The sequence below is a fragment of the Octodon degus genome, unplaced genomic scaffold, assembly GCF_000260255.1.
Source record: "Octodon degus isolate 3935 unplaced genomic scaffold, OctDeg1.0 scaffold00126, whole genome shotgun sequence".
NCBI lineage: Eukaryota > Metazoa > Chordata > Mammalia > Rodentia > Octodontidae > Octodon > Octodon degus.
This window is the reverse complement of record NW_004524702.1, coordinates 1,114,035-1,140,324: the sequence shown is the minus strand read 5'-3', so window position 1 is coordinate 1,140,324 and position 26,290 is coordinate 1,114,035. Positions and strand designations below refer to the sequence as shown.

The 26,290-nt window shown below is 54.2% G+C and overlaps 1 protein-coding gene across 5 annotated transcripts in view; it reads left to right on the top strand.

Annotated features, from left to right (window-relative positions):
• Ulk4 (unc-51 like kinase 4) overlaps nt 1–26,290 on the top strand; it is a 380,871-nt gene that overhangs the window by 294,580 nt on the left and 60,001 nt on the right. For all 5 annotated transcript variants that reach the window (XM_023700793.1, XM_023700796.1, XM_023700795.1 and 2 more), the window contains one exon: nt 2,736–2,921. In XM_023700793.1, coding sequence (XP_023556561.1) covers nt 2,736–2,921 — 186 coding nt within the window. The remainder of the gene's footprint in view (nt 1–2,735; nt 2,922–26,290) is intronic.

The following is a 26,290-nucleotide window of genomic DNA, read 5'->3' as shown; positions in this document are numbered from 1 at the left end:
AAGAGAGAAGAAAAAAATGTCACAGGCAGAATTTTTGAAGGCATAGATATAGGCAAAGATTTCATGAACAAAACCCTGATCACATGGGAAATAATACAAAAGGATCAATAACTGGGATCTCATTCTATTAAAAAGCTTTTGCATGCAAAGAAATCATCAGCAGAGTGAGGAGACAACCCACATAGTGGGAAAAAATTTTAGCCAATTGTCCTTCAGACAAAGGACTTACTAAAAAATCAGACCCCCACAAATTTAAAGATGCAATCCAAAAAGTGTCCTTTTGAGATGAATCCAATACTTCTCAGGTGGGGAAATAGAAATGCAGATGAATACGTGAAAAATGCTCAGCCTCGCTGGTCATTCAAGAGATGCCAATTAAAGCAATTCTGAGATTCCATCTCCAGAAAGAATGGCTATTGCCAAGAAATCTGCCAGTGTCAAGTGATGGAGGGACAAAGGGTCCCTTCCCCATGGTTGGTGGGGGGTAGGCTGGAGCAGCCACTGAGGAGACAGTATGGGGATTCCTCGGAAAACTGGGACTTGAGATCCCATTTGACCCAGCAGGACCCTCTGGGGGGTCTTCCTAGAATAACTACAACATTGTATCACAGTAATGTGTGTGCAGCCATGTTTATAGCAAGACAGCTGCTGATAGAAAACCTTGGAGGCACCTCACATGCCCATCAACGGAAGAATGGATAAAAGAGACAGGGGTTTTATTTTTATACAATAGAATACTACTCTGCTATAAAGAAGGATAAACTTGAGACGTCTGTAGGTAAAGGAATGCAACTAGAGACTGTACTCTTAAATGAAGCAAACTGCCACATACAAATGTCACGTTGTTTCCTTGGTGTAAGAAACTGAAAGAGTAAATGAAGTCCAAAATGTACAATAGATATTGTGAAATGGGAAGAAATGGTTCAAAAGGAAGGAGAAAGTAGGGTAGGGGAAGAGGAGAAGAGAGAAGAAAAAATGCTAAGGAAAAGAATAAAATGGAAACAAAGCTTTGTAAATAGGCAGAGGAAAAGGGGTTGAGGGGTGGAGAGAGGATTGGTTAAAAAAGGAATCAAAATACATCATGTACGGGTATAAATTCCCTATGACTAATATCTACCAATCTACATAAAATGTGCCAATAAACTTAGCTTTTAAAAGGAAATTGAAAAGATAACCTGCAGAATAGGAAGAAAAATCTGTTAAGGAATTATATGCTTTAAATACAGTGACGCCTCAGTTCACGAACTTAATTTATTGCACGATTCTGGGGAGGACGGCCGCAGTCATGTGCTTCACCCAACGTGGAGCTCCTGAACAGCAGCAAAGCTTTGCTGAATGGTTCTGTTCATGAATCACATGGCTTGGGAGCAGGGGTGTTTATAAACTGAGGTACGACTGTATCTGGTTACATATTAGATGCCATAAGCGTATGTACAAGTGGCCCTGAACACATGCGAAAATACTCGCCACCATTAGCCACCAGCCACCGTCCACGTGTGCACTGGGATGGCCAGAATCGGACGGACAGACAGTAGCAGGTACCCATGAGGATGTGGGCAGCCAGAACCCTCATCCATCGCAGGTGCGCATGGCCGCTTTGGAGAACGTGGTGGCTGTTGTCTAGAAGGTTAGCTGTCGGGTCACCGTGTGACCTGTGTTCTGCCCCTAGGTGCCTCACCCCCATATGTCCACACAAAAACTGCCACACAGGCATTCCCAGAAGTCCCAAATTTTAAGCCACCTCAAATACCTATCAGCTGCGGAGCCAGACGGGGTGCCCTGCAGCCTGTAGTGCCCCCGGCCGAGAGCCGGAAGTGCCGATGCACGGCGGTGTGGCTGAGCCCAGGACACGGGCTGAGTCCAAGAAGGCAGCAGCACCTTGGTGTGGCCTACTTACCTCAGCATCCAAAGGAGGCCAATCCAGAGACGAGAGCAGATTAGTGCTGAGAAGGGACTGGCTAGGGGTTGTGGGGCGTGAGCGCCCCGCAGGGCCAACGCAAAGCTGCAGGCTGGCTGTGGGGCTGCTGTGTGGCTCGGTGGGCTGCGGACCATGGCCTCAAGTCCAGGCCTCCACAAGAGAAAACCCTGGCTGCGGTGACAGCCCACAGCTGTGAGCGGACTTAAAAACAGTTGAATACACACTTTGGGTAGCTTGCATGGTGTAGAAGGCTACATCTCAATAAAACTTATGATAAATAAGATACTAAAAAGTACAGTTGTCAATATGTACATTTATAACATGATTAGTATTTCATGTTATAGCCTTTAATGCTTAGAGGAGCAGTGCTTGATTTCTCAGTCAGTAACAACTTGGATGTAGATAAGATTCCTTAATGTCACCTCGGAGGTAGGTTTTTCCTGGATAAGTGATGAGTGATCAGGACCTGCCTGTGGGAAATCAGCCTGTCCACACCCGTTGGCACACACAGGCCCGTGAGCACACACTAGTACATGCATACATGTATCAGATGTGTGCACAGAGCTTAGCTGGCTCGCCCGCCAGCTGTAGGCCATCGCTTGTGGTGCATTACAGGGAGGCTGCAGCATCTCCTGACTTCATGCCCTGAGCTTCATTTGAGCCACTGTATAACTTTTAGAAAGATGCATTCAGAACAGCATTCCGCTGGTCACGCTTGCACCCCGCTCAGCCTGCTGCCGCCCTCCTCGGCCTGTCGAGCTATTTCAGGGGGAACGGCAGCACTGTCTCCACTCAGTGCTCCCCTGTTGACTTGCAGCTTCCCAGCGAGGATCCCGAAGTTTTCGAGGTCTCCTCCAAGTGCCTGTCTGTCCTGGTTCAGCTGTACGGAGGGGAGATCCCAGACAGCCTGTGCCCTGAGAACGCGGAGAGCTTTGCTCACGTGCTGGCCTTCCGGAAGGACACCAAGGACCAGAAGCTTCTGTTGCGGATCCTCAGGAGGATGGTGAGGCTCGTGGGCGCTGGTGCAGTGGGTGGCCGTATGGATGGGGTGACCATTGCTGGGACCTAGTTCGGAATTTCCTGAAAAGTTGCAAGAGTAGTAGAAGACCTCTCAGTCTTTGTTCCCTGTGGTCACCTGCTGCTGACATGAGTCAGGGTCTGGCTTCCAGCAGACACGCACTTTCTTTCTTAACCATTGGAGAGCAAGTTCAGGAAATTGTACCTCCATGTCCCTTAATGCATAAATGCACATTTCCTTCGAAGAGATACTCACTAGCTTGCCTGTAGTAATCAAACTGGGGAGCTTAGCACTGACTCGATCGTTTCTCTATGCTGCTGTCCACATTCCCTAAGAGTCCCCAAGACTCCTACACCCCTCCTGGCGTAGGGTGCAGTCTGAGGCTCGTACTGTGGCGCGGCACAGCTGCAGCCTCGCTTGGTCTTGCCTGACATTGTGCAGCGTGTGGGCCGCGGTCCTGCGACAGCTGCCTCCTGCTCCCCCTTACTGTCCCTCCCCCTTAGGCCTGGGCCGGGCCTGGAGGGGATTACTGGTCCTGCTCAGGCCCGGGCAGGAGCTCCTGGTAGGCGCTTTCCCCTTAAGTGATGCTAACTTTGATCACTTGTTGGAACCCATGTGCGGTAGTTATTTTAATTTTGTAATGATTGCACAGTAGGCATTTCTGACTAGCCATCAATGTTTCTAAGTCCTAGGATCCTAAGGAAAGTCTTTCCCTTCTGCCCAGTTCATTTCATTGTTTATTTTTTAAGTGTACCTAGCTGACATCTCTTTGACTGTGCTTTGAAGAGAGATCTATTTTCTCCATCAAGTAAATCTGACGGCTGACTTTGAGGCCGTGGCTTACAGCAGTTAAGGCAGCAGGCTGCTTTGGTCACCTTCGGGTCTGTCAGTCTGTGTTGATCAAGACCCTGTCATCTGGCCAAGGGGTGGCCCCAGAGCTATACGCCACACGACTATGGCGTGGGCCTTCTAAGTGGACAGTTGAAGCTGGATCGAGGTGGTGTGTGCTGGGTGTCAGAACAGAAGAGAGGTGGGGCGCCTTTCCCTCCTCGCCACGAGGGCTTGCTTTGGTGCAGTCCTGTCCCTCCCAAATGAAACCGGCACTTCGGTGGACCTCGCCTGCGTGCTGGGGTGCCGGCTTCTCTAGGCAGTTTCCTGGCATGTGAGACAGAAGCTTCTGTCACCAGGAGGCAGTTATTTTGTTTGCAGGATTTCTTTCATCTTTCTGACGATTCAGGCAAGTGAACGTCTCAGGTTCCTGCTGCCATGACTCTGTTAAGCTGTCTGACTCTTCAGACCCCGAGCAGGTCTGCAGACTTTCAAAGGTGAGCCCATCTGGGGGCAGGTGTGGCAGTCCCGCCTTCTCCAGCGAGGACGTGTCCAGGGCCTCATGACTAGCAGCGGTACAAATACAACTAACACAACATACTGCAATAAAAATTACATGAATATTATCTGTCTCAAAATGCAGCGGCACCTCAGCTCGTGAACTCGACCCTTTGCATGATTCTGGTGGCAGATTTTGCTCCACAGTTGTGGTTGCCACTGAATTGCACGCACAGGCCGAGGTGTCAGGTCATGCTGCACTGCGTGTACTTTCTTGTGCTGACGTGAAATGCTGCCTAGAATGAGCGCGTGTGGCTGCTCTTTGGCATATCTGAATCACAGCATCTCTATTCTGATGTTTGGCCGGGTGTTGATCAGTTTCGTGCTGCTGGGACAGAATCCAGTGTCCTCACGTAAAGGAACTTGCAGTTTCAGAGCTGTCATCCATGGTCAGCTGCCCAAGGTGGGTGGAGGGTGCAGCAGGTGACACTGCCTTCTTCCAGGCACTCAGAAGCAGAGCACAGGAGAAGAGCTAGGGATGAGGCAGCCAGGGACGTCATAGTCCGCAGAGTCCGGTCCCCACAGCCCGTCAGCTATGAACTCACCGGTGCGTCATCCCAGGAGTCTCTGGCCCCAGGCACGGTGTCAGTCAGGAGTAACCAGCGCAGGCATTATTCACCAAAATAGAGATTCCCTGGACAGACCGACATCAGGGTCGCAGCTGGGTGGCATCTGCCGTGTAGAGATGCCAGACACGGGTGGCCACAGCCTGTGCCGAAGCATGGGATCTCATTGTGCTTCTCAGAACAAACTGTTCATTTTAAAACTGGAATTTCTAGAATTTCCCCCCTAATCTTTTTGGGCCACAGTTGACCATAGGTAACAGACTGCAGGAGGCAGAACCGCAGCTAGAAGAAGGTGCTGGATCAGAGGACCTGGCAGCGCGGGTGTGGTGTGAAGGTGGCTGACAGTCGGCCTGGCAGAGAACGATGAGAGCTGTGGAGATCCAGGCCTGATATCTGACTCGGTTAGTTCTGTAGGGATAAGCACTTCCTTCTTGGGAGGTCTTGGGGCCAGGTTTATTTTGGAACGCAAAGTTTTCAGACCTTTCTGACAAAATGCCGACACAGTACACATTGTGAGTGCTCACAGGAGATTCACAGATGGCGACAGCATCAAGCGCAGTTGTCCCTGTGCAGCAAAACATAACCGTTCACGCCGAGCAGAGAGAGCGCAGCCAGGGCCGCACTCGGCCCGGGGGGTCCAGCTCAGTTTACCACCGTGCATATGTTTGGACCAAACACATCTTTTTTTCCAGAGCTTTCTAGATTTCGGACCTGTAGGAAGGAGATGATGAGGGGCCCAGCGCCTGGCTGGCAAGTGCAAGGTCCCGAGCATGCTCCCAGTACCAACTAAAAGGAAGGGGATGAGGGACCTGTCCTTGGAAATAAGTTGCATTGTTTTCCTAAAACATTGATTAAATTAACCATGCAGAGAAGAAGGGCCAGGTGCTTTCTTTATGGAAGAAAGGTTGAGGCCAGGTAACTTGTGCCTGTGGGTGTAAAAGCCTAGAAGATCTTTATGATACTTGTTCCTTTTGGTTTTTATTGTGGTAAAATCTATCTAACAAATTCTGGGCATTTTAAGCACACAGGGCGGTTGCGTTGGGGACACTAGCTGGGGTCAGCGCACCGTCCGGCCACAGCTTTCATCCGTCTCTCTAGTGGAGGCTCTGTCCCCACAGACACTGACTTCCTCCTCCAGCTGCCACTCGGCTTCTGGTCTGCGAGCTCGACAGCTCCTAAGTGCCCGTCCTACAGTACTGACTTTCCTGCACGGCGTGTTGCACTTAGTGCCCTATCTTCAAGGCTCATCCATATGGAAGCCTGTGTCCTCAGGACCGGCAGTATTCCACTGTGTCGTGTTTGTACAGCTGTGTCCACCCGCTGATGGACACTTAGGTGTGTTTACCTTTTCAGGCTCGTTGTTGGTCTCATCCCTCTGTTGTCGGAACCAACTTACGGACGCAGTTTTGGTTCGGTGGGTTACAATCCCAGCTTTGGCCATGGGAGCCCTTTCCAGTGGCCACTGTCTGTCTCTGACCTATTGTTCTTCTGGTCCTCGACATTTCTGTTTAATGTCCCTGTCTTATGACAGTGACTTTCTAAAACCATAATTCCCATCAGCATGCTAAGGGATTAAAAGGGAGTTTAACCTCAGAAAATGGAGCTGGGCTGTTGGGCTCCTAGAATCCTCTTCTTAGTCTATATTTAGAACATTGAGAGAGGGTTGAGAAACACCCTGTGCAACCTGAACTTTTAGTTGTCTTTTGGGGAGGTTCTCTGATTAATTACACTTTGTGCTTCATCTTTAACAACATGACAGCAGTCGCTCAGATCGGCCTTAACCCCATGGCACGCCTGGCGTTCCCAGTACTGGCTATAGATTAGTTCCATCTCTTCATCAGACTTGAGGTCCTGTTGGTGCCTGGAGTTGGCCAAAATGTACACAGCTGACTGTCGCCTCCGTCACCCTGTGTGGTGGAGGGGGCAGCTCTCTGGAGGTGACGGGGGTCACACATAGGGATCCCACCCTGCCACTCTCAGACCACACCCCAGGCCTGCAGGAGCCCTGCCGGCCCTGCCCTGCCTGCCCATGCAGCTGGGCCCGGGCCTTTCCCATTCCTCAGGAGCAGACACCTGCAGCTCGGGAAGCACCCACAGAGCGTCATGCTGTGGACAGGCCAGGTAAAGACCATGGGCGTCTGCAGCCCTCACTGTCCTCTTTAGGGTGGACAGATTTGCAGAAGCCGATGCTGAAGGGACCTAATTTCTGCTAGAGAAGTAAAGAAATAAGCTCTGAGGCATAACAAAAAGGCAGATGATGTCTGTCTTCCTCGTGTCTTACTGCTCTCATCTTTAATGCCTTCTCTTATTTATTTTCTAAAAGGAAAAAAATGGGATTTTTTTCTTTTTCTTTTCTTTTTTCTTTTTTTTTTGAGATAAATTCTTGGTGTGTATTTCGGCTGGCCTTGAACTCAGGGATTATTCTGCCTCAGCCTACTCCATGCTGGGATTACAGGGGTGCTCCACCACACCAAGAGAATCCAATGAGATGTTTAAAAGAAACACGGTGCTCCAGATTAGCCAGAAGCAAGCGCAGTCAGTGTCCTGGAATGTCACCCCTGCGGTGATTTATTTCCTGGGACTCACAGGTCCTGAGAGAGCTTTGGAATCCATCCCCGCAAAACTTTTGCGGCTGCACCAGACAAGCCTCCCCGCCGGGGTGCCGGGGAGTATGCACACGCACCCAGCACTCCGGGAATGACTTTCTGATAGCTTCCTGGCAAAGTGAAGAAATGTCCTTCCTGAACCTTTTTACCTAGTTCCCAGGGAGACCTCTGAGTGGGGTGGAGGATGAGGGTGGCTGTGGCGTAGCTGCTGGAAGCTGGCCCCCGCACCCAGCCTTGTGTGTACATCTGTGAGTCGTCAGCCACTGAAGAACTTCGAGGGAATCTGCTGGTGTTCACCATGGGTGCCTGAGAACGTGCTGTGACAGAGAGTGCGCCTTGAGCCCCCCAACCTCTCTCCTCTCCTTCACCCTGCATCCCTCCTTCCTGCTCTCCCCACATGGCAGGCCGGCGCCCTACCATCCTCTTCCTAATCTGATGTTTGTTCCCCAGCACAGCATAACTCTCCTTCTTTGCTGACTTATTTTCTCACGAGAATCAGCTTTCCTCCCCCTTCCTGAAGTTCTGGCCAATACGACATGCCCCCACCTTCTCTGTAGAGCATTCTCTTCAAAGTACCCACTGCCACTCAATCCCTAGCCACAGCGTTACCAAGTCCAAGAAAATCAGTGATTTTGTAATATGGTGTTAGCTTTTCCCTGCTGCACGTGATGCCCGCCGCCCCCAACTTAAAGGGGGCGATGGATTTGGGGGGCTCAGTCCAGGCCTGGCTGCTCCTGTGCAGAAACATCCTGATGGGAGCAGGGTGGGCAAAGCTGTGTAGGCCATGCCAGCAGGAGGCAGAGGAGGGCGCCAGTGCTGGGGAGGAAGAGGTAGGAGCCCTCCGTGGCCCTCTGGCACACCCAAGTAAGCTCCAGGAATCCCCGGGCTGTTCCTAAACCAGTCCAGTTGAAACAGTCACACTGTCACAGTTGTTACCATCTAGCTCATCTGTAATATACCCTACTTGTCAAGCATGACTTGTAGCTTTTTTATTTTTTAACCATGCTCCAATCAAATCACACATACTATATTTAATCAACGTTCTCTTGGTCTCTTAATCTAGAAGTGTCTTCCTGCGTTTTCCCCTCTGTGGTGCTGAATTGTTGGACATCAGCTGTCCCGTAGGAGGCCTGCAAGGTTACGATGGCTTCCTCATGACGCTTTGGGCCGCAATGCCTCCTTATGCTCACGCCAGAGGATACACGCTGCCTTGCGGTGCTGTGCTCAGTGGAGGAGCCGTCCGCCACACGGCGCCGGCGAGTCCCCCTGGGGAGCTGCACTGGGTGAAGAGCCCTGTTACACCAGCGACTCTTAAGCCAAAAGATAGAAACTATAAAGATAGGGTCATTCTCATGGAGCAAAAAAAAAGTCAATGTTTAAACCTAAAGGAGAAAACCTTTACAGCGGTTGTCCTTGGTAATGGCTAGCCTTCAAAATTACGGCTGCCCTGCCAGGAGAATGGCTTCCTCCGTATTAGCAACTCGCGGAGAATCTACTGCCGGGAAGCTGTGTGGACACGCTAGGAGTCCCTGGGACTTGTCCTCTCTGACCTTCTAAGGACCAAGGAGGCCAAGGGGAAAGCCTCTCGGTAATGGGTTGCTTATTTGTGGACGCCTCTCGTAGTCCCTTCCTGGGGACTGTCGCCCAGTTCAGCGTGGAGTGATCAGATGGTACCGCGGCCCTGTCTGCCTTCTCTCTGGTTGCGTTAGCCTTTGCCAACCTTGTGGGTAGCTTCTGCCCCAGGGGAGGCTGCAGACTCTCGTGCCAGTTGCGGGTTTCTTTAGTGACGTGCTGTTAACAAACTTTTCTCAAAATAATGAGCATTCAAAGCATGGTGTTAGGCTGGGCATGATTGAAAAGCCCACCTTGTCCTGCAAGCGGCAGTGGAGGCTGTTCGGAGGCCTGCCCCTCGCACACGCCTCCACGGAAGGGTTCTAGTGTGCTTGGGTAAGCTAGTGTTTTAAGTGGGCTCCTCTACGTAACCTGCGTTAGTGCTGAGAAATGAAATCCATTTACTGAGAGAGGCCACAGCTAGCATTTGCATTCTACTAGTACGAGTGTGTTTTCATTTAAAGAGGCGGTTTCCAAGGATAGGCTGCAGGTCAAGCTGAGAACTGGACTTGGGTTCTGACTTTTTGGCTTTCAGACAACCACAGAGAAAGATAAAGATAAAAAGAATATTTCCATTTTTATTTTAAGTACTTATCTAAAAGAATGTTGTCAGGTGAATCGACAAGTTGAATTTGTAGAGCATGGAGTTGTGTTTTGTGTAAGCTGGTGCTTTTAGCTCAGTGAAAAGAATGCTTGACCAGGTTTAGGGACCTGGAACTCCAGGTTTTTTAGCATGGGAACTCCAGTTTGTTTCAGAGTGAATGATACTGGAAAATCACCACCTTTGGGGATGCCTTTACTGCCAACCTGCCAGTTTCAGAAAACAATGACAAAGTGGTTGGAATATGATCTCAAAAAATGAAACTAAAACTTATTAAAATGATTTTTTTTGGCGGAACTGGGAATTGAACTCAGGCCCTTGCACTTGCCAGGCAAGCGCTTGTTCTACTGAGCCATCTCCCCAGATCGTATGATTTTTGTCTCTTGCCTGTATCATGGAACGCTTCATGAGTCACTTAGCGTTTGGCAGGACTGCAGAGAAAGCCTGCATTGCGGCAGCATGAGCCTCGCCGCGCCGCGCCGTGCGTGGCTCTCAGTGCCGTGCCGCGCCGTGCCGTGCCGCGCCGTGCGTGGCTCTCAGTGCCGTGCCGCGCCGTGCGTGGCTCTCAGTGCCGTGCCGCGCCGTGCCGTGCCGTGCGTGGCTCTCAGTGCCGTGCCGTGCCGTGCCGTGCGTGGCTCACCAGGGGAGGGGAGACCGTTGATTCCCTGACTGCGTTGTGTCTCAGACAATAAAGGCAGGAGAGGAATAGTAAAGAAGGACAGAGCCAGGAAGGACAGAGGCATGTGCGAGCACGTGTTGTGCGCCTGTGTGTCCCCACACACGTGTGTGCGTGCACATGCGTGTGTATATGTGTGTACACATGCACGCATGCGGGACAGGGCTTCCTAGGCAGGGCGCTCAGCTGCCTGGTGTGCTCTAGGAACTGTAAGGAAGGTCATGTGTCCAGCAAAAAGTGAGCAAGGAGAAATTGGTCAGAGGTATGGGCAGCAGGAAGGGTGGGGTGGGGGAAGAGGCCACATGGGTCCCGTGGGCTTCTAAAGAGTGGCCTTGTTCTGAGGAAGGCAGTGTGTCACATCACCAAGAACTTCCCGTGAGAGGTGAGGGAAGAGAGCGTGTCAGGAGGCCTGGAAGGTGCCCTGGCGGGGCAGCAGGACTGTTATGGATAGGTCTTAGGTGGAAGGAATCTGTGGCAGGCGGCTTGAAGTTGTGAGGTGGAAAGGACAAAGATGACTCCAGTTTGTTAAACCAAAACTGAGATGGTCAAAACTGCAGGAGGGGCTGATCTGGGAGGGAGCGAGGAGCTCAGGAGCCTGCCAGGTGTCCACTGGGAGTACGCGGGTGGCTGCCGTGTCTGTGGCCTGAAGGCCCAAGGAGGAGATGTCCAGGTTGGACAGAGGAACCGTGGGAGCTGAGGTCAGGCTTGGATGCCTGGCTGTGGGCTCCAGGGCGTCGGGTCAGCGGTCACAACCAGGCCTAGGGTCAACGCCCAGATGGCTCATGAGGAAAGGAAGCCAATGGACTGTAAGCAGGAAAGCTGAGAACAGAGTTGTAGGAAGGGCCCTCTCTGGCCAGGACAGGAATAGTACTGAAGACCAGGGTGGCGAGCAGGGAGTGCGAGGGTTGGGGAGCTGAGTGCAGCAGGGGCGTTGCAGGCGTCTGCCTCTGGTGACATCTGACAGAAAGCTGCAGGGAGGGACTGCAGGGGACGAGGGGTGCACAGTGGCCACGGCATCTTCTCCAGGCCCAGGCCTGAGCTGTGGCAGAGCAGCAGGCTCCTGAGGGGTGGGAGTCAGTGCAGCATCCTGGCAGCAGTGGGCTGTGCACGCTGGCACTCACCGCCGCAGGGCACAGTGGGAGGTGGGACCCTGTGGGGACGGATGCCTGCCAGGGAGGGACGAGGCCAGCGGTGAGGTGGAGGCGCAGGGGCAGGCCCCCGCGGAGTCGGCGGCTACTCACTTGGGGCTGACGAGCTTGCGGTACCTCTGCCTGTGGGTGGCACAGGGGCCATCGGACCCCATCATCTGCCACGGCGGCCTGGGGGGCCGTTCCCCGGCCCTAGGGGCCCTACCCCAGCTTCAGGATTTCCTGACCAAAAGCTCATGTTGTCAACCTTGCACATGGGCACGTTATAGCGTTCCTCATGCCTGCCTGCCTGGTGCTGTCCTAGACAGCGGCACCTGCACGGAATTATGTCAGGTCTCCATTCATCCTCTGTTGCTCTTCAGATTTCCTTTTGAGTTGCCTGTCCTGCCTTCACCCTTGAAGGGTTTTCCTTTGTCAGCCATTGCCCATCAGTCTTGTCATTGATTCGTCGGACCCCCCCACACTAGTGATTCCCTACGTGACTCTTCCACCAGTGCCGGTTTCACAAAATCCTCCAGTTTTGCAAGACTTGATTTTTCGTGCACTTGGCCTGTGCGGCGGGGCACAAACCTCTCTGAGCCACCCAACCTGGAATTCATGGCTGAGTCCCCGAGCTTCTTATGCAGGTTGGCTCTCCCAAGGGCTGGGATGTGGGGAGAAGCAGGTCTCGGGGACCCCAGCCACCGTGCAGCTGCTTGTTCAGCCTGGTGAACCTGAGCCCAAGTGGAGCCCAGTATCAGTGCCCTAACCATGAAGCATCGCCAGGTGCACCTCTTCCGGTCTGTCCCCAGGCATCAGCTTTGGTTTTTGAAGCAAGCACCAAATCATAGTTTATATAACTATGATTTAAGAACACAGGCCTTCCTTCTGAGAGTGCGGCCAGAATATATTTTGTTCTGTTACACACAATAAAACAATACACTGTGCACTGAATTAAATCCTGCCCAGGCTATGGAAAGGGAGGGCGCTTTTGTTGCCCATTCATGGAGTGTAGCCCTAGGAAAGGCATTGTTTCCATTACATTTTCACCGGGGCAGTGAGCTGACCGCGTGGACCCATCCATGGTCTCTGCACACATGGCAGAGGGGAACGTGAAGGGGTGCGGGCTGCTGTGCACAGGGGAGCCCTGATCCCTTGGCAGTTGGTGGCCAAGTCAGCAGCCCAGCGATGTCTATGGAGCCATGAGGGAGGCAGTGGAACTTTTTGTTTCAGGGATTCCTTGCTAAAGAAAATACTTGAACTTGTTCCTGGGGAGGATTTCTCGTGGATCCTGTGCTCTTATCTCAGGGGAAAGCGCTTGGCTAGCCTGGCTCTTGAAGCAGGTAATGATGGGGCGCTCACCCCGAATATCCTCTCTCTCCCTCTGATTCTACACAGAACCAATGTATGTATCCCTTTTTCAAAGAAATCCTCACATCTTCATACAGCACGATTTTCTGGATACAGAATACCTTTATTTACTGTAAACCACAGTGTTTGCTTTCTTTCTGCAGAGCACCCTGGAAGCATAGGTTTCATTGGGGCTCCAGAATATTCAAGTACCACAGAAGTTTCTCAAGGCATGGTTTCGTCTCCTGATTTCTTCATTATTATGTCAAGAACCTAGGCCTGTTTATAAACTCCACAGGGGCCTTTTGTGTAGTGGTTATGAGCAGGTTTTAATGGAATTGGAGCTGTCTCTCGAGATCACAGATACGGGCCTTTAACACTGGGCGCTGCCTAGCAACCGGGCAGTCCCTGCCTTTCCTGGATCCGTAATGACACGATGCACTTTCTTTGCTGGCCCTGATGAAAATGTAATGGAAACAATGCCTTTCCTAGGGCTACACTCCATGAATGGGCAACAAAAGCGCCCCCCCTTTCCATAGCCTGGGCAGGTTTTAATTCAGCGCACAGTGTATTTTATTGTGTGTAACAGAACGAAATGTATTCTGGCCGCACTCTCAGAAGGAAGGCCTGTGTTCTTAAGGTATAGTTACCTAAACACCATCGAAATTGTTAATAAATGCCCGTGTACCCTCAGCGTGCTAAAAAGAAAACTAGATTACTTAGCTCAAGGATGCCTGCTTAGGCTGACTTAGGACTCCTTGTATGTGCCAGGCTGGCCTCAGACGGTGATCCTCCTGCCTCAGCCTCTGAAGTGGTTTAGCTTCTGATTTTTTGGTTTTGGTTTTTTGAGTCAGGATTTCACTGTGTAGCTCAGACCAGATTCGGGTTTGCAATCCTCCTGCCGCGGCCTACGAAGCTCTAGGTTCACACCTGTGCTGTACTACACAGGAACAGTTTTTAATGCCCGTAAGGCAGGAGAACATAGCTAACGAGGCCAGCTGGAACTGCACAAGGAAACCCCGTCTCGAAAGACAAACCAGGGTCTGGCTGTTCCATTTGTTTGGCTCTGACTAAATGAAACCTTTTCTTCCACCCAGTATTGAAAAGCAGCAGCACTCTGGCTCTTAGTACAGTGTGAGCGCTGGAGAGGGCTGTAGGAGCACCTGGACAGGGACCAGGTTCAATCCTGGGTCCTGCATGACCTGGCCGCCTGGTCCCTCCTGAGAGCTGCTTGGCCACTGGCTGGAGGCTCCAGGGCCTGAAACCTTCCACACCACGGCAAAAAGACAGCTTCTTTCACTCAGGAGGCCAAGGCGGGAACGCCGTGTGTCTGACACACTTGCCAGGCACACACAAGGCCGTGGGTCCTTCCCAGTGAGGAGGGCAGGGTTTGTGGAGAAGTTAATTCTGCAGAAGCTCTCCTGCATTTATTAAAATTCTTATTACTATACACGTTGAAAAATTGTATTTTCTCTAGACTATAGTAGAGCCACAGGCTTTATAGAAGTAATGCCAGTCTAACTCAGTGGAAAGTTTGATATAGACCATTCTTTAAAATGTTTTCTGTCACCTTAAGGAAGTATTTGTGATTACAAGATAACATGTGTACGTGACGTTCATAGGAGTTCAATCATTAGAATCAAAAAGGAGAATGTGCTCAGGTGTCCATCTGGGTGGAGAGCAGGCAGGAGGGCAGACGGAGGCCTGCAGCCTGCAGCTGGGGGCCAGGGTCACTTGTTCTGGACGTGGTGGCGAACCGTGGAGAGATGCGTGCCCGCGGGGCCACCCGTGCCCACCCACTCATCACAAGGCACCAACCCTCAATTGCACCCGAGTCCTGAGGTTTTAGTTTAGAAAAATCGAGGGCTACATTAACTTCTTGTGTCATAAGAGCAAAGCAGCACGTGCGCCCGAGGCTCGCTGTCACTGTTCTGGTTGGCAAGGCTCGGCAGCCGGTCCTCGCTGAGCCTGTGTTCTGATCTGAAAAAGTGGAGACAGTGGTATTGCAGCCTCGTGTCACACAGGGGTGAGTAGGCAGCGGGAGCCTCGTGTCACACGGGTGAGTAGGCAGCGGGAGCCCAGTGTTCAGCTGTGCCGGGACAGAGCTGCTTGGCAGTGGTGACGGGTGCCGCCGCCGCTTTCCCCGGTGTCCTCGCCGTCATTTCGGCTATGGTGTGAGGCTTTGGTAGCTGTCTTATTTCCAGCGCAACTTTCTGACCACTTAATTATAAAAACCACAAGACAGCAAAAGCACCCGCGCTTTCGGCAGGGGATGGTAAGTGTGTGTCTTGAAGCTTTGTTTAAGTTGTGGGTCATGAAGACTTGTGAACCTTGTTCACCCTGTTGGCCTCCTGAGCAAGGTATGCGTTTCTGTGTGCCGCCTCGAGGCACCCACACATGGCCCACCTGCGTGGCAGACAAGTGGGTGTTCTCCATTACCCAGCAAGGAGAGCTTGGAATCCAGGAAGCATACTGAAGGGACACAGGGGACACTGGTGGAAGATGACGGCAGGACGGCCAGCCCCGCGAGACCCCAGCGTGGGCCGGGCGTGACTGCAACTGACTGGGACTTGCTCCGAGTGCAGGCGTGGTCCTCCGTGCCTGCGGTCAGGTCCTCGGCTGCTGCTGGCGTGCGCACCTCAGCAGCTGTGCCCTAAGGGTTCTGGTCAGGCCCATCGTAAGAAGATGCCTGGCTCCGGCCCAGGCCGTGCGCTTTCCCTCGCTCTTGCTGGAGAGCGGGCTGGAGCTCCAGGTGCCGCTGGGGCCTGCCGCCCTCCCTCTGGGGCGTCTGGACGTTTCTTTTTCATATTTCTGTGAACAGGACAGTGATGGGCAGGATGATTATCACTGTTGTCACCTGTTCACAGCCTCTGTCTCTAATGCTTCGATGCCCAGCCGCAGAGCCACAAGTGGGGCCACCCAAGCCGCGCTCACGAGAAGTGGCCAGAAGAGAGCACTGGCTAAGAGACCTGCGACGGGCCAGAGTTTTCTCCTCTGTCCCAGTGATGCGTCCCCACCAACTGCTTGAAGGAGCACTTAGTGTGGCCTCGTCACAGACCGGTCAGTGCAGACAAGGGCCAGGACGGGGGTGAAGAAGCTGGAGGAGCTTTCTAGACTCCACCTGTGGAGTCAGGTCTCAGCTCTTCCCCGTCCAGAGCCTGCCCTGTGCTCTGCGCACCACTCACCGCCCCAGAGCCGAGCACTGGTGTCCTTGTGGGGCCACTGTGTGGATCCCAGGGTGGTGATGTGGTTGGTGTCCATCAGGGAACATGACGTGCACATGTGGGTGCGTGCGTGTCGGGTGCAAACTCCATTTGTGTCGAGACCCAGGCACACGGCATCACCAGAGCAACCTCGCCCCCGGGACCCCTGTATCTTCTGCCCAGGGGCTGGTGCGGGCAGCCTGTGCGCACGCCCCGCTGTCAGTGTCTGGAGCCCTGCTGTGTGTGCGCCGGCGCTCTGACTGCAGCCCTGCTGAGCTGCAGGGATCCTCAAGGCACGGAGGAGGCCTCCACTCCTGCTTTTCTCCCCCGACCACCTCACCACCTCGTGTACTGCTCGGGGAGCTGAAGAGCTGCTGGTAACTGATGCAGGGAGTGGGTGGTCCCGTCTGGCTCCTCCCAGGTCCTGCCCCCTCTCTGGCCCTGTGCTGCTGGCAGGACAGACCCCTCAGCCCCTGAGGTGTGGAGTGATTGCAGTGGGTTGTCATGCGTGCCCCCAGGAGCTCCTTGTGCCTCATTAGGCCTCACTGTATGGCTGGCGGAACTGGGCACGGCAGCCCTGGTCACTCGGGGGTGGGCAGCGTGGTGTAGGGGTCCCCTGCAACATCATGCACAGGGGTGCAGCCCCCACTGCTCCCACAGAGCCAGGCTATCACAAGGACAATACTGGTGGTCATGTCCCTCCCTCAGGGCTCTGCTGTCCTTGCTGCCTGAGTCCCCTGAGCCTCAGAGTGGCTGGAGCTAGGATGCTGTCTGCTGACAAGTGCTCCCCGGGATGCCTGGTTATGGTCATCAGCTGTTGGTGGTGGCTGTAGGCCGGGAGGTTAGAATGACTTCTCTGAGTGCGGCCTAGAAGCCAGGGAGGCCAGCAGGCACAGAGAGCGTCTCTGGGCCTGCTCTTGAGATGAGTCATCGACCTGGGTCGCAGGAGCACAACCCTGCAGGGAAAGGTGCCACCTCTACCTACAGCCAAGGGCCCTGAGGCCGGGCGAGTAGGGAAGTCAGGCTGGAGCCCAGGCGTCCTAGCCTGGCATCTGCAGCCAGCGAGCGTCTGTGCGCAGCTCCACGCTGGCCCCAAACAGTGATGAGCTGGCAGGCACACCTAGGAGCCTTATTTTGGAAGCATGCTGCTGACTTACGCGTTTTTCAGTGATCCCTGCCTAACCTTTTCTGTTAGAAAGAAAGGCAAACTCCGAAGTGCGATCATAGCTAGCAGTTCCCTAAAGTCTGGAATGCCGCTTCCTGGCTGCGGCTCCAGGAGGGCTGCCTCCTCCAGGTTCTTGAAGCCACGGGTCTGCCGCGGGCTCCCGCACCTGCAGCCGACCTGCCCATCCAGCCTTACTGCAGCCCAGCCCTGTGTCTGGCCCACAGGGCTGCTCTGGGTAAAGCAGGCATCTGTCGATGGTGCCCTTGGGAAACCGGGGTGCCGGGAGGCGTGCCCAGCAGCAAGCATTTCTCAGCACAAGTTCCTCCTGCTTGACTTTTCAGTCTCTCTGAAAATAGCAACCCATGCAGTGCTGTGAGTAGCAAAACACCCAAGGAGAACAGGCTCACTCAGTTATTTGGCTCTGTGCCTCTTGGCAGCTCCTGGAGCCCAGTGGGTTCGGGTCCAGCTCTCTGCTCCCCAGCAGCACCTGCCCCGGCTGTCCTGGCTTCGGCTGTCACTGGACACCATAAGAAATGGGGTTGTGTTCCGAGTTTTGCCTTCTCACATCTGGGTTTTCTCTCAGTAACCTGCTTACAGCTTTTCACTTCAAATCTTGTGGCAGCTTTTCCTTGCTGCTGGTGTGCAGCCTATTCTGACTGAGCCCTCTACTCCGCTCCCCGCCACACGTCACGCACACACTTTCTCTGCATCCTCCAAGCTCCCTGGGGTACGGGCTGGGTGTTGTCACTGCCTGTTCAGTCCAGGGTGATGGGCTCCTCTCTGACCCATGCTGCTGTCTGCCTCTGGCTCACTCCCGGCACCTCCCCAGCAGAGTCCTCAGGGCTTGCAACCTCCAGCCCACCGGGAGCGGCACCCATTGCCCTGTGAGCGGCCTGGCCTGTGCCCTCTGGCCCTCTGCACTGCCTCTTCCAGGAGCACTCCCCTTTCCCATGAATCACTATCCCTGCCTTCAGCTGTACTCCTGCCTCTGCGTGTGCCAGGTTCCTCTCCGCACAGTGCAGGGCATCCTCTTGAGACCTGGGCAAGAGTCTGGTGCCCCAAATCCCCAACTCCCCTCTGCCAGAAGACCCAAGCTTTGCCTCATCTCCAAGGCCTGCAGTTGGCCTGCACTGCCTCTGTGGCTGCCTCCCTTCCTGCTTTACCTTTCCTCAGCCAGTAGGACACATTTGCTGCTGCTCAAATGTCAAGGCTTTTGTACGTGCTGTGTCCTCCTCTTTCCAGAACATTCCTCCACATGTCTGCAATGGCTCTCCCTTCTCTTTCCAGAACATTCCTTCATGTACCTGAGTGCCTTCTCCTTCCAGAAGATCCCTGCATGTGCCTATGTGGTCCTGCTTCCTCTTTCCAGAACATTTCTCCCTATGGTCACATGGCTGCCTCTTTCACTCCTTCAAGTCCAGCTGGGGGAACAGGGCACCTCCCAGGCACATCCCTTCTGCCTCTCATCCTCTGCCTCCCAAATCACTTTCATATTCCCTGCCACCATATTGTCTTAGACCTTGCTCCTCGATTTTTTACTTGCCTGCCCCTTGAAGGCACAAGTGAGGGGCACTAGGCCTTGTCCATTTCCATTATCTCCACAGTCTTGCTGTCCTGGCATTGTACTGAGCACAGGGTGGGTTTAGAGAAACAAGCAACCTCTCTGAGCTTGGGCGCTGTCCCCAGAGGTTCAGCCAGACCAGTCCTTCAGCACCTGTCCCTTGCTGTCTGACTGCGAGCCCTGCAGTGGAGACCACAGGAGGCAGAGAGCGCTGGTGAGCACCCAGGCTTGGAGCCACAGTGAGTGGGTGGGAACCTGGCTCCTGTGCTCCTAGCACAGGGCCTGTCACCTTCCTGCACCATCGAGTCTCGATCTAGGATGAGGGCCCCCCATGGCACTGTCCAGGGACAGGACGGTGGGCAGCATGGAGCTGGGGACTCTGAAAAGCAGGTGCTGCCTAGAGCAAACTATCCGGGTAGCCTGGATCCATCGGTGTCCCTCAGCCATACAGTCTCCTTGCCACTGCTGTTCACAAGTGCACTCATTACACCCCTGTGAGCCCTGCTCCGTGCCAGGCTCTGACTGCCTGTGGGCAGCTGGGGGCACCCATAGATGCCTCCGGGCTCAGAGAGGCCATGCCAATGCCCAGTAGAGTGGTGGGACCTTGGTGTCCCCTCCGGCTGTGCTCACCTACCTCAAGGCTGTGGTGGCTCCTGCTGGCCCAGCGCTAGAGTGTCCCTGAATTCAGAAAGTCATCCTGCCTGTGCCACCATGTGCCCTTGTGCTGATGCAGAAATGTCCCCTATTTGAGTTGTGAAGGGGCGTGGTCCACGGCAGCTCTACCCTGGGGAATTTTGGACTCATTGCTGTTTGTGGGCCATTTCTTTATGACTAAAGTAGAGGTGGCGCACTGGTCTCCTAGGTTCCTGCAAGAATCCTGTGCTGGCCTGGTGTCGCCATGTACAGAATGCCAGGATCCTTGGCCAGCAAGTCAGATGCTTCCTGTGCTACAGGGCTGACGCCGTCCTGTGCGTGCAGAGAGCGCTTGAGGCGGGAGGTGGATCATGGCCTTGCGTACCCGAAATTCAAGCCTGCTGCTCGCTGTCAGGCCCCTCCCTCCCTGCCATCCTTCAATCATGAGCCCAGGTCCCAACCATACTGTGATCCCCCTCCCCAGGGTGTTGCATCCAGCCACCTGCACTGTGCCCAAGACCAGCCTGGACCTTTGCCTGCCACCTGGGACCTGCCGCTGTTCCCTGGGCCCTGCTGGGCTCTTCCTGCCCTCCTTGGCCAAAGCATGGGTTTTCTTAGCAAAATTACATGTTTATTTTTTGATTTCACAGGTAGCCCATGACCTTTAGGGAAAATAAGCCTTACTGACATGACTAAGGAAACTGCAACCGCAGAGGGGAAGCACACTTGTGCCAGTCGTTCCTGCCTCTGCACACCAGGGTGGGCAGCATGGCAGGGCGTCTGCTTAGGTCTCAAGCACACTGTGAAGATGGCACTGTGTGCCACCCTTGGAGACGACTGCCTCCTCAGCCCTGGGGTGTGACAGCACCGAACCGCCCTGTGAGGGTCACAGAACTGGAAACGGTGCAGCCAGTGGGAAAAGGGCGTCCATGACACCAGGTCTCGCCTGTACCGCCAGCGTCCCAGCGGCTGTCCCATCTCAGGCTCAGCCTAATACAGCCTGATGACTTCTGAGTGATCCCCTTTCCTTAGTAGAAAAACGTAAAGTCACAGGAGAGACAGATCTGTCACGGAGAGTTCCAGGGCCAGGCCTTGTCCATGGTAGCCTTAGACAGGGAAGCAAATCTAATTATAAGATTACCTATTTTCTTCTCACCAAGGCCAGAATGATCATTTAAATTACCTCGGAGGAAAAACGCACCGTGCTGACCTGCAGCATGCAGGTGTTTATCTACGAGAGGCTGCAGGCATTCCCCAGGCTAGAAAACTGGCTTGCGCTATTTGTTCGAAGGTTTTCTGTTCTGATGCCATTTTCAAGCTAGCTATTTTTTTTAATAGCTAGTAATGAAATAAACAAAGTGTGAAATATGAGACACTGCTAGTTAAACATTTATACCAGCCCTACCCTGTCACTTCTTGAAGCTATTAAAATGTAATGTTTTTATATGAAATCATTATAAATTTATAGCAAGTCTGATCTGTGGTGATGCCCTCTCCATGGCTTGTGAGGTATTGTTCCAAATTTCAGGCAGCCCCTGATTCTCCAAGCAGTGGTGCTGGGAGATTCGCTTTTGTGTTTTGGGGTGGTAACAAACCCTCTCATTTGCATGAAACACAAGTGCTGATTACACAGTTGGATTTGAGACCTTCTCTGGTGTGTCCCCAACAGCCATCTGACAGCTCTTGTGCACCGCGGAGGGTGACTGTGATGCCGCCTGCCGAGCTCTCTGCAGCAACATCTCTGTTAAGGATGCAGCCAGGAGGGACAGCCCCAGATGGCGGCCTCCACGTGGGGAGTGGTGGAATAATTGCTCTGTGAGCAGAAGTTAGGTCCTGTAGGGCTGTTGCTGGCCCAAGGAATAGTCCCTCCTCCCAGGCCGGTCTGTGTGGACAGACCCAAGCTTCTGCCCTGGGCAGCTGGAGAGGGCTGCAAATGCCTTCTCTGCGCTCCTGTGCTGTCATGGTCAGCTCCTGGAACCCACCCCGGGGGAACAGCCCTTGCTGGTAGGCCCGAGGTCAGAGGGTGCCTCTCACCTCGCTCGTGGGCCAGCTTCTCAGAGCTGTGGCTGCGGGCATCTCCTCTGAGCGTGATGAGAGGACGCCTCTGGCTGCGTGCCAGGACTGGGGAAGGGAAGAGGATCGCCGGACCTTGGCGGAGTGTCAGGGGGGAGGGGGGGTCTGCAACTTGCATCTCACTCTTAAGAGGGCCAGTGGCTCACAAAATGAGAAAACAAAGCTCAAGGCCACGCCACCCTCAGCGGAGAAGCAGGGACAGCCTCAGGCTTGTGTGAGACCTCCCTGCAGTTGGCATTTGTGCTGTCTCCCAGGTGAGAGCACGAGAACCCTCCATCTGATGAGTGGCGGATTTGCGTAAGTGTGGAAAGCGCTGCATTTGTGAGGAAATGACTTTCAAAACCACATTTGTCATAGTGTAGCATTAAGTGATGAAATGCACACGGGTGCCTGGCAAGCCGACCTGTGAAATCGCGTAGAGAACTTGTGCCCACGTGAGTGACAGCAAGACACAGTCATCTCCACCTTATTTCTCGAGAGGGTCTGTGTGGCCTTGAGGGGCATGGTGACACTTTTGGGGTGGGGGAGCTACATAAAGAAAAATTATTTTGTTGAAAGTTGGATAAAATGCCCTTGGCCTGCCCTCAGCAGGGAGAGCCCAGAGAAGCCCGGGCTTAGCCAGCGGTGGCCGAGGACAGGAAGAGGCTGGTTCTGCCCTTTGGAGGGCCGGCTCAGCCTTTCCTGGGATGGAATTCTCCAGAAGCGCGGACTCTCTGGCTGTTCTGCGGGGTGGAGGGCGCAGTCCTGAAGCACCCTGTCATCTGTGCCCCGGGAAGGTGTGGGTGCAGCGTGGAGGGACTGTGACTTTTTTGTTGAGTAGGTGTTCGCAGTAGTGGTCACAGGTATTTTGGGAAGTGAGTGGCAGGTACAGCACACAGCTTCGTTCTTGGTTCCTGCTTTTTTTTCACCTGCCCTGCTCCTTCCTGTCTGCAGAAGCTGTTTTCACTTGTTTTTCCTTCATTTTTCATCCCCTCCCCTTTTTTCTTCCCCCACCCACTCAGAAAGATCCCCTAATTTATCTTCCATTTGTTCTCTACTGCAAAGAATGTCTCGTTAAGGGAAGCTACCTGATGCTTATATTTGTATGTCGGATTTATTTCCTTTCGTGTTAGGTTCTCACGTTGCACCCACTTTCCTGGGAAGGCTTGGGTTTATCCTTTATAGCCTCATAGTACCGCCTGGTGTGGAAAACCACGTCTCCTGCTTCCATTCCTCTGTCAGTGACACAGAGGCCACGTCTGGGATTGCACTTTGGTGAGCAGCACTGCCGTGGGGACTGTGACCTAGGCACCAGGCCCCCTTCAGCGCCACTGTCCTAGTTAGGTTGCCTTCGAGCACTGTGCTGGGTGTGGATGGGGTCCGGGAGACACTTGCTGGGAGACCAGAAGCCCTGTGAGTGACACGGGAGGGGCGTGTGGCAGCTCAGCAGGAGGCAGCGCTCCATCCACACTACCTTCGCTGTGGCCTGAGCCCTGGAGTGGCCCTGGCCCTCAGCCATCAGAGAGGGAGGGACACTCAGCCCCTCCATGTGGACCTGAGCCCAGAGCTGAGCCCTCACGGCTGCAGAAGTGTGGGTCCCAGGTCAGAATGAGAGGCCCCACCCACCGCGATGCTGCAGCAGCCCACAGCCAGGGCCTGGCTGTCCAGGTAACCCTGGTGAAGGCAGCTGCTCCTCGGGTGGGCACCGGAACCTCTTCCTCAGGACAGGGTCTGCAGCAAGGGTCAGTGGCCAGGCCCGGTTGGACACCTGAGGCAGCTGGGGCCCCATGATGCTCAGATGTCTCCCTCATCTGTACCCCAAAGCATTGCTGGACAGGCATCTGTCTCCTCACTGGGCACTGGTGTCCTTCAAGGAGAAATAAGCCCTATGGGTGCCTCCTGCAGCCTGATACAGTTCTGAGTGTGTCAGGCAGAGAGCCTCAGTAGTACACTGTGACCCGGAACTCACACCTCTGTGGTCCTGCCTCAGAGACTCTGCAGGGCCGCCCAGCTCAGCACTGGCTGCAGCCCTTCTGCAGCACTGGGGCCATGGCCCTGGCTCAGTGCTGCGAGCCCTGTGTGTAGGCTGGGGCCGAGGAAGTGGCTTTTGACTTTATTCTGTGTTAATTAATTTAGACTTACATTTTAACAGCTACACAAGTCCTAGAGCCACTGTAGGAGATGGTGACCCACTGGTTAACTTCTCCAGGCCAGAGAGTCGTTGTGGACAGGAGCTCTCAGCAGCCCAAGGCCGAGCCAGGGCAGACCTGGACCCCGGGCGCAGCAGTCCCTGTCCTCCTGAGCCACGCCGGCCTGGGCCTGGGCTTGGCCTGAGCCTTGTCTTTGCAGCCTCAAACCTCCCCAAGCACCTCACAGTCAGATAGGTTGGGGGAAAAGAGCAAAACCAAAACTACCTTTCTGTTTTTAGAACTCTGAAGAGCAAGCCTTAAAAACGCAATCAGAAATCAAATGATTTTTGCACTGTAGAAATAATATATACTTTCCATCTGAATTAAAACACATGCTCCCAGCAATTTAATTATGCAAATGTGATATAAGGCAACAGCGGAACAGTGTAAAAGGGGAGGAATGAAGATTGATAAGCTAAAATTTCTGGTGACATTCTCCTTCTTAATAACCCCTTTTGGTTAATATGCTGATTTTCATGAGCTGCTTAGCGGACACTTCATTTCTTTGTAATAAGCACCTCGACAAATTTATGCAAATAATATCAATCACTGCTGAGCAAAGCAGCAGCCTCAGCCCCGCCTCCCCGCCATGGATGGGTCTTGAGCTTTGAGTAGGGCACGCAGCCTCCGTGTGCAGAAAGGGCTGCCTTCCTCTGGCTATGAGGAATTCTGAGTACCAAGGTACCATCCCAGCTTTCCTGAGGGAGGCCCAAGCCGGAGCTGCAGAGTGGGTGGAGACCACTGCATGGTCCCCACCTCCTGGAGGAGACCTGGAGACCCTACCCTGAGGACCTGCCAAGGACAGGGGAGGTGGCAGGGAAAGAAGGTGCCTCCTTGTGACCCTGGAGGGCGTCAGTTCTCCGTCGCTGTCCTCACCTGCAGCCAGGGGACTGGCCCTCATCCACGGCCCTGAAGCTGCTCACTGGCAAGGGCTGCTTTGTGGCTGTGAGTCCCCTGTGCTGGCAGCTCCCTGGGGGTGCAGGGACCCCCACTCCCTCAGGGCTTTTGGTGGGGTTGACTTGCCTGTCACTCTGACTGGCTAAGGGATGCCGGGCCTTGTGTTGTGTTCTAGGAGTGGGGGGTGTGGTCTCACAGACTGAGGCAAGTGGGTGGCCTCCCAGCAGTGGGCGCCACCTTCCTGGGGCTTGGACGGAGCAGGGTGGCAGCAGGGGACTCACTCCCCGGCCTGCAGTGTGGGCCAGCGCCGGGTACACGCCTGGGCTCAGACTCCAAGCGCAGCTTTCCTGGCTCTAGTCACAGGTGGCAGATGGGGATGTCAGCTTCTGTGCTGTGCAAGCCGGCCTTTCGAGCCAGTGTGTGTGCATGCGTGTGCACACACGTGTGCACTCACACATCTGCGTGCTCACCTGTGCACACAGCCCTCAGGGCCACGGTGGAGCCTGAGCCGCTCGGACACGTAGCTCTGATGCACAGCCCAGCCGGGTCCTGTCTTCCCTAGACTCCACGTGGGGGACTGGAGGGCGTCCTGGTGCCTCATGCCCAGACAACTGGGACCTGTTTGTATATGGTGGTTTGTTCCATCAACCCAGTGGAGCTTTTCCTTCGGTTGTTTGAGAAGCAGGGTGCTGTGCAGCCCAGGCTGCCCCTGAACATGCAGCGAGCCTCCTCCCTCAGCCTCCCACTGCAGGGATGCATGCAGCACCAGGCCTGGCCAGAGAACGGGGTGAAGAGCAGTCCTGGGAGGCCAGCAGAAGGCCCCCGGCAGGGAGGCACTGGTGGGGAGACGGGCCTCAGTCCCCGGAAGCTTCGCGGCCAGGAGAGCCCGGGTGGCTGTGCTGTCGGTACCGTCTCTGGCCAGACGCTGCAGCACGGCAGGCTGCAGTTAGCTCAGGGCCTGTGGTGTCTCCAGCCTCCTGGCTGCCCAGTGGGAGAAAGGGAGGCAGGCGTGTGTGCGCTCCCTGCTATTGAAGAAAAATTGGGGCTGCAACAGCCACCTCTTACCCTGCTTACCTCCTCCCTTTCCAGGGTGTCCCTCTGAAAGGCTCTCTGTGGAGCAGAAATGCTATTTTGAAGGTGAACATGAAAGCTTCCTTGGCAAAGAAATTGCTTTGTTCCATCTGAGAACCCTCCCTGCCTTTGAGAGCAGAGGCTGCGAGGCTGCGAGCTTCAGCAGCTCCCAGCACCCTCCTCTGGGAATCGAGTCAGGGAGTCGAGTCATTTGTGACGTACCCTTGTCCCCACGCCAGCCCTGCCCATCTAGGACACGCCCGGGGCTGCCTGTCAGCCAGTTCTCCGTGCTCCTGTGCAGTCGTGGGAACCCAGGGCATGAAGCCAGGTCCTGGCCATGGGGCAGGATCAGGTTGGGATTTAGGGACCTGAGCCTGAGGCCCTTCTGTTGCCCTGAGGCCGTGGAATTCCTGTCTCACGGAGTGAGCCTGTGCGAAAGGCCAGTGCCAGTCATAGAGCGCTGCTGGGGCTGTGTGGGTATGTGCAGGCGTGGGAGCGCGTGTGTGCGCGTGTGTGCATGAGTGTGTGAGAGCAGGCACGCGTGGGCACGTGTGTTCTTTCTTGGCCTGGCCGGGGGCCGGGGCAGGCGCTGCTGTTCCCTCCCACATGTGGACACTGCCAGGACAGCATGGGGTTACTCTTGGCCACACCACTAGGGCT